This window comes from Leptonychotes weddellii, chromosome 12 (assembly GCF_054177405.1).
Source record: "Leptonychotes weddellii isolate Sample4059 chromosome 12, ASM5417740v2, whole genome shotgun sequence".
In the NCBI taxonomy this organism is placed as follows: Eukaryota; Metazoa; Chordata; class Mammalia; order Carnivora; family Phocidae; genus Leptonychotes; species Leptonychotes weddellii.
Window position 1 is genome coordinate 12,928,426 of NC_138380.1, and position 16,695 is coordinate 12,945,120.

The window sequence follows — 16,695 nt, forward strand, 5'->3', positions numbered from 1 at the left end:
ATGACCACTTCTTTTTTTTTTGGTCATTTATTTTTTAAAAATTTTGAAGTAATCTATCCAGTGTGGGACTTGAACCCACTCCTCTGAGATCAAGTCACATGTTCTACTGACTGAACCAGCCAGCCTCCCCCAAGGATGATCACGTCTTTTTTTTTTTTTTAAGATGTAAATTTATTTTTATTTTTTTAAAGATTTTATTTATTTATTTGACAGAGACACAGCGAGAGAGAAGGAACACAAGCAGGGGGAGTGGGAGAGGGAGAAGGAGGCTTCCTGCTGAGCAGGGAGCCCGATGCGGGGCTCAATCCCAGGACCCTGGGATCATGACCTGAGCCGAAGGCAGACGCTTAACGACTGAGCCACCCAGGCGCCCCAAGGATGATCACTTCTGCAAATAATTCCCACATCTACAGTTCAAGCCTTGAGCCTGGTAGCGCGTGCACACACACACACACACACACACGCCCTATAACCCAAAGGAAGAACCTAGTGAGCCTGTGTTCCAGGACTCCCAGTCTGGCTTCTACTAATCCCAGTATACACCACACACCAGCCTAGTCTCTTTCCTGCTTCTTCCTGACTCTGCTCAGGACATTCCCTTTTCCTTCTTCCTAGCCAAATCCCACTATCCTGAGACCTGGCTCAAGTGCCATCCAATTGAAAGTCTTCCCAGATCTCTCCAGTCCAATTTCTTCCCTGCTCTGAACTCGTATGTCAGGCAGCAATGGACCACACCTTTGTGATAAATTTTGAACTGTTATCTTTTAACATGTCATGAGATTGCAGAGTGTTTGTTAATACACTGAAGGTGGGGACCCTGCCCTTTCCTTCTGTTTCTGATAGCGCTCAGCACAGTACAACACAGACAACAGACACTCAACCACTACTGAAAGAATGAGGTACTAAAACCCAAGTTAGCCAAATAATACAACAGACACGAGAATAATATGTACATTCCTCTTTATTTAATACAACACATAACACATACAAAAAGAAAAAAAACACTCATGTAAAAGGTCCTGTCACAGAAGGATAGACAGGAAACATCTACACTGAATCAAATAAGGCTCCTGCTTTAAAACAGGGGTTTGCTAGCTATACCTGGAATATGAGCAAGGCTGTTGCAAAGAAAAAAAAAGAAAAGAAAAGAAAAAAGAAAAAAAATTCCCTGCACTGAAGGAGTATATCCACGGGGGCTAATTTACTAACTTCACAGACCCATATTTAGGAATGTTTAAGCCCTCTCACATATCCAAAATTCATCAGGGTTTTATGAAATGTGTGATTATTTTTTGGTTAAAAAAATTTACCTGTCCTTCTTTCTTCTTAGAAAATAGTGACAAGAGCTCTCTAAAAACTAGAGACCAGCAAACCACCCAGAGTTTGGAAAGCGTTACCATTAAAGTTCACAGGGTGTGCAGAACAGAGAATGCAAAGGCAAGATGGCAGCGGGAAGAAGAATTTCCTGGCAGCCCATATTCAATCAACCACGGGGAAAGACAAAATGGAAATACCTAGGCTCAGTGCAGGGTTCAGTAGCAGCAGTTTGTCCATATTCCTGCTCTAAGTAGAGCCGGAAATTAAACAAGCACCAGTTCGTCTCAAAAGAGCCTTATACAAACACACACACATACATACCCACACCCATCCACATGTCATCACCACCCCCTTTTATTTAAATTTATTATTATTTTTTTTTTTACTAAAATAATACAAAAAAGGGAGACAGGTATATTTACAAAAATCCATGGCTGGTACAGTACATAATTTTTAAGACACACTAAATGCTACAATCTTTCAGGTCCTGAGATTATTACAAATATCAACTCAAAGCTGTGTTCAGGTCCAGTTTTAAAGGAGGAAAAAAAAAATCCCAAAATATTAAGTCACACACTTATTTAAAATACAGCATATCCCTTCAAGTTAGCACAAACGCACCTCCCTATAAACAAATGCAAGAGAGTAATCAGTGCCCTTCACCCAGAGGAGCTGCGATTCTGTAGGCCCCTTTCTTCAAGATCGGTTGTGGAACATGTTGGCAGCTCTGTCAAGTGTGGAGGCGGCTAAAGTAAGAGGAAGATGTGTACCTGGAGGGAAGTTCCTCTAGAGAGTGAACGTTCACTGTATCAGTAAGTCCTGTTTTTCCTTCTGTTACCAAACAAAAGTCTTTCCCTTATCAGAATTCATACCACAAGTGTTGGAAATATGTGCTTACCCAGACTAAAAATCAAAATCCTTATTCCCAATCAGTTATAGCAAATAATTGGTCTGCAGTCCCACAATAATTTTACAACTGCAAATAAACTTTCTTGCTTGTAATAAAAGAGAGAAAACGCCTATCACTTAGTTACCTTGGTAGACTTTGATTAACATATTATTTGGGGCACAAAATTCTCACCAGCCAGAGATTTCTTTTCCTTTTCTTTTAAGCTTGACAATCATATTTAGGCAAAACACAAGGGCAAGCCCCAGATTACATACTCTTCTTAAGGACAATTTGGTATTTTTGATACTTTCTATAATTTTTCAATGACAGCCAACAAAAGGACAATACAAAGCTTGAATCTTTTCTGTGGCCGGCCATAGATCAGAGGAAATTATTTGTAGGTTGGAAACCTACCTCTACCGGTGGAAAGGCCCCTTGCTTATCGGAAGGTCTCAGGTGGTATATGTAATTAATTATGTAGGCATAGCAGGATTTAAAAAGTCAGCTAAAGACGGCCAACTTTCTAACTAACTATATAAAACAGCAATACTTTTATCAGCTGAGAATTTCTTTGTCTTTTAGTGTCCCTAGCCAAAATCAGGGTAATCCTTGGTAGTTTTGCAGGCATGGGAAAGAAAAACTCTTATGTGCTGGTCCAGGGCACACTAACCTTGCAAACAGCACAAAATAGCAAACAAATGAGGAAAGGTTATGGCCGCAAGGACAGAAAATACAAGATGGTAAGGTCTGACAAATTAAAGGCAGGCTGTCACACAGAAAAACATGCTGACTGGCTGGTCTCAGTTACTGCTGACTCTTAAATGTGCTTAGAGGGTGGATGGAGTTGTTACCTTCAAAAACAGAAGTATTTTCCAAGTTATCTTGAGTAATAGTTATCTTTTTTGTATTTCATTTAGGTTTCCATTAGTGCTCTATTATAAAATATTTTAAAACTAGATTTAAGATAAAATAGAATTATATTATCATTAGCAAAATGGGAGCAAATAATGTACAGAGTTTTCTGAGGAACATAAAACTGGTTCTAAGAATTTATATGGCCTGTGTGACACAGACCTTTGCAAAGCAGGTTTATTCCAGGGGAAGTGTATGAAAATAAGCAAGGCAGAGTATTATGAGAAATAAGAACCCTTAACAAAGGTCTGCATCTCTTTTGAATAACCTTGAAAAGTATTAAGAGGAAGCCATGAACTGTAGCAACCACACTGTACAGTAGTAGAGAAATCTAGTTTTTAATAAAAGGTAGAAGAGAAAAAAACAATTCCAGTCACCAGTGAACTTGATTCCAAATCCTGGACACACAGACCCCTTTAATTATACTGCTGAGATTTCTGAAAGTATCCTTGACCTGTTTGGGAAACAGTTTGGAAAACTGCTAACCCACTATAAATGGCAATATGTAAGAAAGATTGAGAAGTTAAAGAATTATAGTATGAAGAAATTAAATAAAGATCACAAATAGCTACTTTCAAGCAAATGATACTTCGGGAGTATCTGAGAAAAATGTAATTTTTCATTTCAAAGTTGTTCAAAGGCAGTCTGATGATAATCCTCCGAGTCCCTGTCTGAGTCTATGCTAGGATAGGAACACTGTCCTGGACCATGCCTGCAGTCTTCACTTCTGAATGCAGTGAAGACCCAGGAAAGACAGCCAGAGTGAGAGAGAAAAGGAAGTGAAAGTCTAACCTTTTCTCTCAGGACTCTTAACAATATGCAGTGGATATTCTAGTGTAGCAACTGGCTAATGAAATGGTTAATTTAAGAGCTCAAATTAGAGGTAAGAAGAAGGAAGAAAGAAGGAATTCAGCAATAAATATTCAAAGCTATTTTTAATTAAGAGTCTAACCAACTGTTCAGCTCTACATACCTGAACACTGTGCCACAGAATCTAGAATTTGTGATTTGTTCCTCACTCTCTACATTCCAGAACTTTCTCAGAATTAAACACTGGGATGATTTCATCTTAACAACCCAAAGACATTCCATGATTCTCACTACAGTTTTGCACCAGTAAAATTAAGTTTTTTTGAATATAAAGTTCACATTTTAGGATAGATGAACACACAAAATATCTCTATTTTATGTTCCCTAGAGGAACAAACACACATTCAACAAAACCCTTATGCCTTATTTCTTTGGGTAGAAGTCATTTAACAGCTGTATTTGAAGAATGGAAAAAGAGGGAAAGTATGGAAAATAAAGAGTATGTTTATCTGCATAGTTGATATTTAGAGGTTACTAACTAAGGCTTTATCTTGAAAAAAGCAATAAAAAACCAAAAAGTGATTTTTAAGACAAAAACATCCTATCGCTAGAGATTAAACGGGCCTTGGCCGATTGTGGGAATTAACCCGGATGCTTTGTCTGCTTGGGCCTGGTGCTTACTCTTGACTCACTTGAGCTGGGTAATTTGTTCTTCACTCTCTACATTCTCTTTCCTGACCCTGAATATGTGCTATAATTTAAATCTACACACACTCTCTAACAATTGTTGCTTAGCATTTAGCCCTAACTACAAACGCAGCATCCATTTTTTTCCTGTTGCTGTTGTTGTTTGAAACGATAAAGGAAAATTCTAAGTCTTGCTATTTAACATGCCAGGATGAGAGGTGGGATAAAACGATCTTCATTCCTTCCTCAGAGATGGGCAAAACATGTTTCCTTCTATCCCTCCCCTTCCTACCCCACGTCCCAGCTAAGAAGTGAATCCTGCCTCCCCTCTCCCATTGTCCTACAACCTGAACAGTGGACGGCTCCGACTCTTTCACGGGTGGAAGAAGCCTAAGTTACACACAGGTAGACTGGCTAACGTCTACCCCGCTGACTGTGTGTAGTGCTTGCCCCATAGGCACGAAGCCGGACAGACCTGTAGTGACAGGATTAGGGCACAATCTCTGATGCACAAGAATGAGGAGACGCCCATTCATTCCTGAAAGGTTAAAAGCTTAGCTATCCATCACCAGACAAGTGGTATAAGGAAATTAGATTGAGAAGATGGGAAAGTGAGGCAGATAAAACTTGCAGGGTCATTTATCAACTCCAATAACCAATCACCCAAACTCTACCTAGCTGTAGCCCCACAACCTTGGCAGAAAGCACAGATGTATTGACATCCTAAAAGGCTAAAAAAACAACTACTTATAATTAAGAAACTTAGTGTTACTCCCCCCCAACCCTTGTTAACCTGAAACTAACCATTTTAATCCCACCACAAATATGTTTAAATAATCTGCATCTAAAGTAGAATTCCAGTGATTATTCTTTAAACTGAAAAATCATATGGTACTTTTTATACCCATCATAGGGAAACATTTTTTAGCCTCTGTGGAAAGATGGTAATACTTTTTTAATTATATAGGATATTTTAGAAAAACTCAAAGTATTTTTGAAATAGTAAAGTCTCTGATATCCCTGGGAGGTAGGTGAATATTATTATACCCAATTTTCTAATGGGTAATCTGAGGCACGAAGGTTAAATGATATTCCCCCTGTTAAATATAGCAATTCAAGAGTAAGACGTCTGAGCTGAGGCAGCCTGATAAGCGCTTCGGTAACACTACCAGGAGCTGCCGCTTTCTGTTAGCCACCAGTCTCCTCTTCCCGATTAAAATGTCTTTAAAGGGGGCACTTATTAGATATATTTGTACTGGGCTCTGAGGATTGGTTCAACTTAGTCTCCCTTTATGTGTCATATCTGTTTTCAACAAGAAACAGATGAATCTTAGATACGGAAGATTACGCTATTCTGCTCAAGGGAGAAATCTAAATAGCTGTAAAATCAGATTAAGCCAAATGTAATTATCTGGCAAATGAAAAGAAAACTAAAGCTCTCTCAAGAATGCTATAGGTTATATGAGTGTTTACATGAGTATCTGAAGTCTAAGCTTATGAACCTTTTCACAGATATGCAGCTGTATGAATTCTTTGAAAATCATTTTCCAGAAGAAAATATGCATGCTTAATGTGGACAAAGTTGCTAACTTCCTTCAAAACTTATTCAGATACGATACGGAGCTTCTAACTCTAGCTCCCCCACGTCTTTAGTCTTGCCTGCCAAGTGCACCTTATCAACTTGACCCTCAAAAGACTCTTGTTATTCCAATGCTTTCTCCAGTGTTACTCATGCCAAGTTGGAAGGGCAGAGAGCAGTGGGTTACATCCAGGAAGAGTCAATGAGTCCACTAAATTTACTTTAATTGAAATAAATGACTTATTATATTTATGTATTTTTGTTAATGTCTACAAACAGATATTCAAAGGGGGAAGATAGCATCTTGTGTAAAGACAATTTCCCAATCTACCCATTTGAATTGACTAAACGCAATGGAATAAACAAGCCAGAAGTTTTGCAAACATCGAAAGGGGTGTGTTTGGAAAGGATGAAATGGTACAGCAGCCACTAGTTATAAATATATATATATATGTGTGTGTGTATATATACACATATATATATTACATATGTATACATATATACACACATATATGTATGTATCTTATACATATATCCTTATACATATAAAGAAAAGGAAGAATATTACAGCATGACATGACGTTGGCAAGTTTGAGATTCTTCCTCCTGAATCCCCTGACTTATTAGCCTGGACTTTAGGATATCCGAGAACACTTTCAAGAGGGGGAAAAAGAAAGAAAAAAAAGGCACTTAACAAAGACAAAGGCCTGAATTGAGCATGTTTTAGAGGAGTAATAGAAGCATTTTACCAGGGCTAAGAAATGATTTACAGAGAGTTAAACTTTTCCCCTTCAATTTTATAAAATAAAACTGCATGTTTATAATCGGTCATTTACCCACTACTGCATTTCTGCTTCATTATTACAAAAGCAAAAAACAAAACAATCATACATGCACAATAGAAAGTGAAAGTGCCCCTTTTGAGAACATATGGTCAGCAGAAACTACAGTGCTGAAGCACAAGGGAAAGTTCTCAAGTTTGGCCTGATTATAGATTTTTCTCACTCTGCTATTTCTAATTTAAAACAAAGAGAAACAAAACATCAACGAACAAAAAGTAAGCCAACACAAATTCAAAACCTACATGATAATAAAAAGAACTCAGGGACCAGTGTGCTTTTATGGTACACTCCTAAAATAAAGTATCCTAACTCTATATATGGGTCAAGTTATATGACAAAACCTCCTAGAGATAAAGAACTGTAAATCAGATTATAATCAACCAATACAGGCAAAGTTCATTGTACAAGTGTAGCAGCAAACATGATAGACAACTGGAGTTCTAGGAGACAGTCCCAAGGGACAGAGAGTTCTCACAATCAATGGCAGTTTGATTAACAGTAGAGTTTCCATCTCAGAAACTGTCGTGAACCAAGTAGAGGCGGGAAGGGGTGTGGTAAGGGCAACCGGAGAAGAAAGACTAGAGGGGCCTGCCCTTTCCAACCCTGGGTAGTAAACAATTTAGATCTGCTTTGGGAAGGAAAAAAAAAAAAAAAAAAAAAATCCTGGGTTAAAAATCTTTTCCAGTAAGTTGTTTTCAAACAGGTGTCAAACCCACAGTATCCAGACATGTATGTGCCCGGTTCTTCCCCCTTCCTTGGTGATGCAATAAACCCTATTCAACTTCTGTGATATAAAAAAAAAGTGTAATTTGGGCTAACAACATCCATCAAAGGGGTGGTAGGCATAAAATAATGTACGAACACAATCCTCTGATTTCCTCAGAATATCAGGATTTTGTGACTTCAGATTAACTTCACTTCTTTTTCTGAAACGTTTTTCTTCAGTTTAAAACCATGATTTATTTTACCCTCTGATCTCAGAAGCATATTAGAAAGAATTATAATTGAGTTACAGTGGAATTATTGCTTGCATTGATTTTGGAGGCTCGGAATGAGCTTGACACTTTGCTCCCAAACAGTCTCCAACTGAGGCTCAGCACTGCTATCTCGGAAGACAACTTTGCTGACCATTATTGCTTGTGAATACTGAGGATTAACTTGTATGTACAGTAACAGCTTATACATCAGCGAAGGCAATTTAAAGTACAAGACCGTTGAAAACAAACAGCTTAATTTTCCTGAATCAAGAATCCCGCTGAGTGGGACAGAATTAAGTGTGCTGATTATTTTTGCATTGGGATGTTGCTAATGCTCTTCAGAAATACACATTGCTCTATAACCTTTCCAATTACTCACCATTTTAAAAAATAACATAATTTGACTTTTAAGTGCAAAAATACAGTATGAGTCACAAGTCTCTGTGCTAAAAAATAACCAATTTATATGTTTGTATTTAGTAAGAAAGACTGTAAAGACAGGTGCCCATAAAGTATGGCCACCATTCTCAATGTTATGATCTAGAAAAGAAATAGTTCTGTATTTACATGTAGGAGCTCTCTGATCATACTTATCTATTAAGAAATAGAAGGATGCCTGTTTCATCTGTACAACACAAAAGGGTAGTCGTGACTGAAACGGACATAAGTTAGTGAAAATGTGGTATGGGGCTGAGGGCGGGATCTGGCTGCAGTCCTCATGGAATCAAGACTGAAGAAAATAGAATATAATCTCCATATATATGACTTCTCAGAGCCAAGGGTCTCCAGATATTTTTACTGGTTAGTTATAAAATAATACTTGGGGGAAGAATTGATAATTCTGTTCTTCTCTAATGGAGACAAAAGAATCATCAGGGATCTTCCCATGGCATGATTCAGAACTGATGGATTTAAGAAACTGAAATTATTCCCTGACTTAAACTGGTAATGAATTTTTACATAGAAATAAATTTATGTATACACACAGATGAATACATGCACAACTATCAGCAGGAAGAGAGATTAATATGCACTCTGACTCGTGGTGTGGGAAGTGAAAGCAGGGCTAGCTTCCCAAAGGCAAACTCCTATACAGTATTAGCAAAGACTTTTTTTTTTCCAACTTAGATAAAAGCAACAGGTATACTACATTGTATTAACTCAAGAATTGGGTAAGCTTCCCCAAATTAAATAAGCCAAACAACCTTTAATCAAACATATTCAATTCAAGTCAAACCGCTGGGCAACATCCCAATATCCTTTCAAAGTATCTACTGGGGTTGACACAACATTCTTATTTGTTCTACTGGTAAACTAAATTCTTAGAGGCAAGTAATTATATCAATGATTCCTCTGAAATAATCCTTTGCCCTTACTTTAACAAGTTCTTGGAACTAAAGTTTTCAGTTACTTATTAACTTTTTGCTATGAAGCAAGCCAATGTGACTTTGAAGTCAAAATACAGGTAATACAGATCTCAACAGATCTGTGGTAACTCATTCAGTCCTATAGGCTATTTGGGACTTTTGCTTATAAAAGAAAAAAAGGGGCCACATTAATATACTTCTTTGAATAAATTTAAAGGTAGAGGGTGACTTGTAATGAAAACATGCAAATATTGCTACTACCAATCTGATGCTGTTTTTTAGGTTAGTCTGTTATAAATGGATCAAGCTTACACCAATCTTGGGCATGGTTTGAAAACATTCGGAAGTCTAAATAGGGAGAAAAAAAGAGAGAGTGAGAGAGATTGATAGAGACAAGACCAATGATGAGGCAAAAAATAAATAAAAAAAATTAAATGCATCCAAAAGGAACCATAAATTTCTCCCTTAACATCCTTTGTTGAATACGTATTTGCATAAGGAAGCTATAATAACTAAGCAGTCTTATTATTATCTGCAGGTTTACTCACATATCAATATTCTCAGTAAATATTAATAAAGCTTTAAGATCCCAAATGCTCCAAATCCATTTCACTACACTGGATACAGGGAGTAAAAATACATTGTGATTGTTATAAAAAATAATCCCTTGTACACATAATGATCCTAATGTAATTCCTCCCTTTAAAATACTATCTTAAAAATTCCAAAAATATAATATATGCCATTTGAATGACCAATGAAGAGGCATGTGCAGTACACACTTACACCTGTCTATATCAATAATTAAGAATCACCTGAAGTACCACTAGCTAAAAGACCAGGAGAAGTTGTGAATTGAGGGGAAGCTTGGGAAATTTACAGTTCAGAACGGTAGGCCTGCAAGGGCTAAGAGCACCAAAGTCGCAGCCCTACATCAAAGATCCCCATTTCTGAAGAGAAAAATGTGAACAAAGCCACATTTTAACATCAAGAATGGAAATAAGAATTAACCAGTCAATACCAGATGCACAAATCACCTGAAGAAGAGTTAAGTACCTGCTTCTGAATGGAAGATGAAATTGACCCTTTTACAAAAAGGGGACATCTAAGTTTCGTCTGTTAAGAGCAACAGGCTCAATTTCTTGACTTTTAAAAATCTCGATGATTTTATGTATCACTGTGCTAAAATTTCTTGAAGCATATTTAGTCCACTGATTTACATGGGGAGTTGCTACACACTGGAGAAGATTCAAGTTTGTTCAGGATTTGTGAGGGTACAATATTTACTCAGCTACTGTCTGTATCAGACACAGGGTCATTAATTGGTGCAGCAAATTTGCTGCATAGTCCATTCAAATAGACATGATTGTTACTCCTGACAAACTGGCCTAATTCCAGATATATTGCCTTTTATTATGCAAGTATGTCTACAAGTGTTCAGATCCAACCCCCAGGATGGATGGAGTATACCCAAATCCTCAGATTCCTTCTTCCTCCCCCGGGGAAAAATCAAATTTGTACTTCTGTGGGTTTGACAACTGAGTCTCTTTCAAGTCAGTTAATGTGGTAACTTTGTCTTTCTTTAGAGGAGACCAAAGGTCACTAACTTTGCATGAAAGCATTTCTTCCTCCTGCACCTGGCTTTACTCAAGTAACGTTCTCTTTTCTTTTTTTCCTCCTCACCACAGTGCTTGGGACGAGAGAATGTAAACATCGACAGAACGGCAGCCCTAGGACCACATGAGGACTTTCCCATCAGGTAGATTCCATCCGCCGGCTGAGTGTCTCATCTCCATTGCTTGCTGGGAAGTCACTGAGATTTCCGTGGTAATTTAGTGTCCCCTTTACTTTGGCCTCCATCTGAGAAAAGAGGTGTTTAATCCGCATGGGTTGGCATGTTATAAAAAAAATAGATAAAAACAAAACAAAAAAACCCCCAAAGAGAACAATTAACTTTTAATTTCCATGTGAATGACATTGCTAAAAAGATAACCTTTAATATCTTACATGGTATAGCACAGAGGTTCAGAAACATAAAGGAGATAAATTAACGCAACAAAAACAATCCTCTTATCTCAAGTGACTGTGGTTCAACTGATTTTCAGTCGAAATACTATTTCAGCAAGTATTTATTATCTATCTCAGAGCCAACTGTGTCAGATGCTGTGAGGATTATAAAGGAATATAAAAGACATAATCCCCATGTTTAAGGAACCTACCACATCTCTCAATTCTTTAGACAACAAGGTCAATTCCATTTTCTTGCGAGTGAAATTAAATTTCTTGCCATGACATGGCATTTGATAATCAATTCTCAATTATTTACGTAAATGAATGCAACACACTGGTAAGTGAAAAATCCAGCTGAGTTTTTGTTTTGATCCTAACCTGGCAAAAGTTGTAAGTGATAAGGAAAGTCTGCTCCTTGGGAACAATGGTTTCTAGGTTTACATATGGCTTTTTAACTTTTGTTGGGAAAATGTTGGTTACTCTATTTACACTGGGCAAGAGTAGGACTCAGTGAGCTTGAGAACTAACAAAATGTAGAGAAAGTTGAACAGGTTACTGCCTTAGCAAGGACAATGAAGCGTCCCTCTCCTAGGCCTGAGAGAAAAAGTCAGGGGAAGGCATGAATGGTAGAAACACACGGGTGAAAAGGAACAAATTACTGTACTATAAGATCAATCCTAAGGCTGGAGGAGACCATGAAAGTCACATTGCTAGGTTCATTAATGTGATAGCTAAATTACTCCTGTATGACATAAAACAAAAAACTGCCTCTGTTGAAGAAATGATAGATCAATGAGACAGGATATTTGTTTCAAAAGCTGTATAAATAGAACACTATTCAACATCTAAGGCACTGGCTTTTCCATTTATAATGTGATATTATGTACTTGTGTTTGTAGAGACAATGATTTGACCTGAGGTATAATTAAATTCATAAAATGGCAAGGTAGGACTGTGCTCAAAGAGGCGCTGGTAAATAAGCAAAATAAAATACTCGTATTAACTGGACTGTGAGATTCTTTAGACCAAGGTTTGGCCCCAGGGCCAGATGTGGCCCACCACTGCTTTCTCGTTTTACTGGAACCTTACGTTCCACACTTACGTTAATGTATTTGTCTATGGCTGTTTTCGCACTAGAGGGGCAGAGTCAAGGAGTTGTGGATAGAAATTATATGACCTGCAAAGCTGAAAATATTTACTATTCAGGCCTTTTTAGAAGAAGTTTATATTATATATAAAATGACTATATAAAAGTTATAGTCATTCTTTCGAGGGCTGAGTCTGAGGCAGCTTAACACTTAGGTCTTTTGCAGGATTAATTATAACCTGCTGCCTTGAGATTGCCATATAGCTCTGATTTCTGCATGTGGTCAACTGTAAACTTGTTCAAAGATCATTTTAAATGCAGTGGCCAATGGGGCGCCTGGGTGGCTCAGATGGTTAAGCGTCTGCCTTCGGCTCAGGTCATGGTCCCAGGGTCCTGGGATCGAGCCCCGCATCAGGTTCCCTGCTCGGCGGGAAGCCTGCTTCTCCCTCTCCCACTCTCCCTGCTTGTGTTCCCTCTCTTGCTGTGTCTCTCTCTGTCAAATAAATAAAATCTTTAAAAAAATAAAATAAAATAAAATAAATGCAGTAGCCAAAAAGAATAGTGAGGTCCCAGTCAACTTCCAAAGTTAAGAGGGCAGCTGAACAGTTACTCCTGTTCAAAAGATCCTGAAAATGGTCTTCAAGAATAGTATCAACAGTCCACCGAGACCAACTGCTAGTGAAAGCAAGAACCTGGAGGCCAATATGTGATGTCCAGTGTCCACTATCTAATTTCAGATTTCAGGGTGATCTAGCTGGCCTGCAAGTATCTAATGCATACAGTTTGGATCGTATAGATTGAATCACTGCTGAAAGGCAGAAAAGTTTAATGGTTAAGAATACAGCCTATTAAGTCAGACTTCCCAGATTTGAATTTCAGCTCACTTCCTAGGATTATCATCTTGGGCAAGTTGCTTCCCTCGAATTCAGTTTCCTGGTCTATAAAAATGGGGATCGTCATTAGCTCACTCACAGGCCTGTTACAAGGATTAAATTAGCTAATACATGTAAGCAGTCACAAGACTACCTGGCACTTAGTAAACCTTCAATACATATGAATTATTACAATCACTGGACATGACTTTTGTACATTGTTTTATGAAACCTCTTCTTTGTCCTCATTTCAATATAACAAACACATGTCTTCAAAAAGGTTTTTTTTTCACATGTAACAAAAGGCCTCATACCTAGTTCCTTTTTCTTTTATAAGGAGTTTGTTGCTGGGGCACCTGGGTGGCTCAGTCATTAAGCGTCTTACCTTCTGCACAGGTCATGATCCCAGTGTCCTGGGATCAAGCCCCGCATCAGGCTCCCTGCTCAGTGGGGAGCCTGCTTCTCCCTCTCAAACTCCCCCTGCTTCTCCCTCTCCCACTCCCCCTGCTTGTGTTTCCTCTCTCGCTGTATCTCTCTGTCAGATAAATAAAAATCTTAAAAAAAAAAAAGTTTGTTGCTAATGAGGATTCAGTCATGAAAATCTGTTTTTCTCCAACCTTTGTCATCCCATTCAGTTTTCAGAAAAGGTTTATAATCCAATCTATAAGTCTATATAAATAGTAAAAGAGGAAAAAATAGGTGGCTTTCTTACCATTGAATGTTTGCTGTAAGTGTGTAGGCAGAGGTGAGTGGGAAAGTGTTGCTGCATGCTGAGCTCCTGGCTGTAAACCCTTTAGTAAATCTGAGAGAAAAACAGACTTGTCAGTGATCTTCCTCAACCTAAGATTTGAGCCCTCTTAGATCAAAAATGAAAACAGTTTAATTTATCTAATATAAGTACAGCCCCTAACTTCAGAGTCCTTCTTAAACTAGAGCACATACATCGAAAAATTTATATGTATAAACGTATGTGTATGCAAATAACCCAGCAAATAGGACTTCCTCTTATTATTACTTTCATTAAGATAGAAATGTGGTATAGATGGTTCCTTTAAGGATTGTAAATAAAATCTGATTCCAGTAATTTGACTATATTTAAATGAAATAAATTGCATTTCTTAAAAAAAAAAAAATTCTGTAATCTTCACTAACTCCAAATGGACTACCCTCAATGAGTATAAATTCATGAGGTTTACTGTTCTGTCAAACTAGGTAGCCAAATGACTAAAGGAGCCGCACTTACTCTGAGTTAGGCTGTGGTGGAAAGCGGCTGAGGTAGATCCCGAGGTGGTTGTCACTCCAGCTGTGTCCGTTCCAAAGCCAAGCAGCTCCAAGGGAAACTGGAAGGGCATGGTCACTGGAACAAGGCCACCCAGCATCCCAAAAGGAGTCACATTTTGATTTGTTACAGACAAAGGTGATGTCATGAGAGTCAGAGGTGAGGCATTAGCCAATAATGATGCTCCTGCTGTGGACTGCAGAAACCAGGGGTCAAAATACATAAGAAATCAAATCTTTAACCTGAATTGATTTATTTTATTTAATATCCTTATGGGCGCAAGACTGTGTCCTATATCTACTCTAACAGAAACGTTATGAGACAGAAAATGAAGACTGAGGTGAAAAATATATTTCTGAGACCTACCCATATTGGTTTTGGAATTAATTCTCTACTCAGCTCTTCATTGCCAGTTTAAACTCCTTATTTTAACGCCTGTATTACCACTCATTCATTCATTCCTCACCTCAGACTTCCACTTTTCTACTTTTGCTCCTAGCTCCTCGATCTGAGCTACTGGTCATTAATTCCATACAATTTCAATTTGGTCTTTGAAAATGTTTGGTAATTTCATTGTTTGTTTTACCATCTTTTCTGATACAATCCATGTGGTTACTGTTCCAGACAAGAACTCTCTCAGAGCCCGTAACACAATACCCTCTGCTTTCATCAGAACGCGTTGAAGAAATGAGGCCATCTGGATGTTCTTCCTCTTCCTTTATTAGCTTTACCTGCCTCTTCTCCAAAACTGACCTATGCCATGAATCTCCCTATGCCAAACTTTCTGGTACAAATATCTAGTATTACATCTTTTTCCAAGTTTCCTCTGTCTTGCCATATACAGAGACCTCATCTTTTTTTTTTTTTTTTAAACAACTACAGTTATTCCTGGCTGCTCCTCAACCCCTAGAAAAACCAAACTTATTTGTATTCCTTTTGTTAACCAAATTTAGTAAATGATACCTTCCATTCCCCACATTATCTAGTTTCTCCTTAACCCCTGGAAGCTGGTTTCCATATTCAATACTTTTCAGAACTTAAAGACTCCTTGCAGTAAAAGGTGTTTTAATACTCCTCTATCTGGGCTTTGATGCCATGTGTATGAAAAGTACATTTAAATCAGAAAGAAATATGGTAACATTAACTTTCCCTAAGAAATTAGTTAAATACACTTCATTAAGCTAATTTAATTCTTTGAACAATTTTCTATTCAGCAATCTTTTCCCATTTTGACTTTCTTTTCTACATGTACTTATCAACAAACATTATAATAAAATTGTCTCAGTATCAGATATTATCTATGATAGTCTGTACAACTATGAATTTTCTTTTGTAGTCTTATCTTACCAATTCTAAGTTTCCCTGGCCAAAAATTTTACAGTTCTAAATTTAGTCAAGAAAACTGAATTCTTCGAATATTTTTAAGTCAATAATCAATGTTAACTATTATCAGGTTTATTTTGTGTGCTCACTCCTTTTCCAGTAAACATTATTAATAAAGGGCTGATCATTTTATTTCTTAGTTAATATATGAGAAAAATTTTAGTGATCTTCCCATACATACACGTCACAGTGGATACATTTCTTACACCTAACAGTCCATGCCACTGCTAAACAAAAAATGAAGAATACTCTCCAGAAGGCTTTGAATCTGGTTTTTCCACTCTTTCTCCAACAGCCTTCCCTTCCCTTATCTCCTTTGTTAGCTCTCAATTTTATATCCTATCTCAGTTTCAGTCCTGTAAATCTAAAAGCTCAGGGAGGAATAGCACTTGGATATGGAACACTCATCAACAAATGAACTCATCCATTCCTACACTTGATCTTAGCCAAAAGGCCGAGAAGCGATGAACTCATCAGTTCCTATAATCATGTGACCCCATCCTACATCTCAAATGCTATCATTAGTAGTCTCATTCTTTCCCGACACCAGGGCTTGAAACCTTAGTTTTTAGGCATCATAAAAAAATGGACAAGGTGAACTCACTGTCAACATACCCATTTTTTTTTTTTTTTTTAAACCACTACTTCCTCCAACACTTAAGTACAAATCTTCATTACTTTATG

At 37.6% G+C, this 16,695-nt stretch overlaps 1 protein-coding gene across 1 annotated transcript in view; it reads right to left on the reverse strand.

Annotated features, from left to right (window-relative positions):
- Positions 1–943: 943 nt before the first annotated feature.
- The window catches only part of UBN2 (ubinuclein 2), a 75,050-nt gene continuing 59,298 nt past the window's right edge, over positions 944–16,695 (reverse strand). Inside the window, exons 15-17 of the mRNA XM_081800017.1 lie at positions 14,593–14,824; positions 14,062–14,151; positions 944–11,240 (exon numbers count right to left, since the gene is read on the reverse strand). Of these exons, the coding sequence (XP_081656143.1) occupies positions 11,191–11,240; positions 14,062–14,151; positions 14,593–14,824 (372 nt within the window). The 3' untranslated portion in view covers positions 944–11,190. The remainder of the gene's footprint in view (positions 11,241–14,061; positions 14,152–14,592; positions 14,825–16,695) is intronic.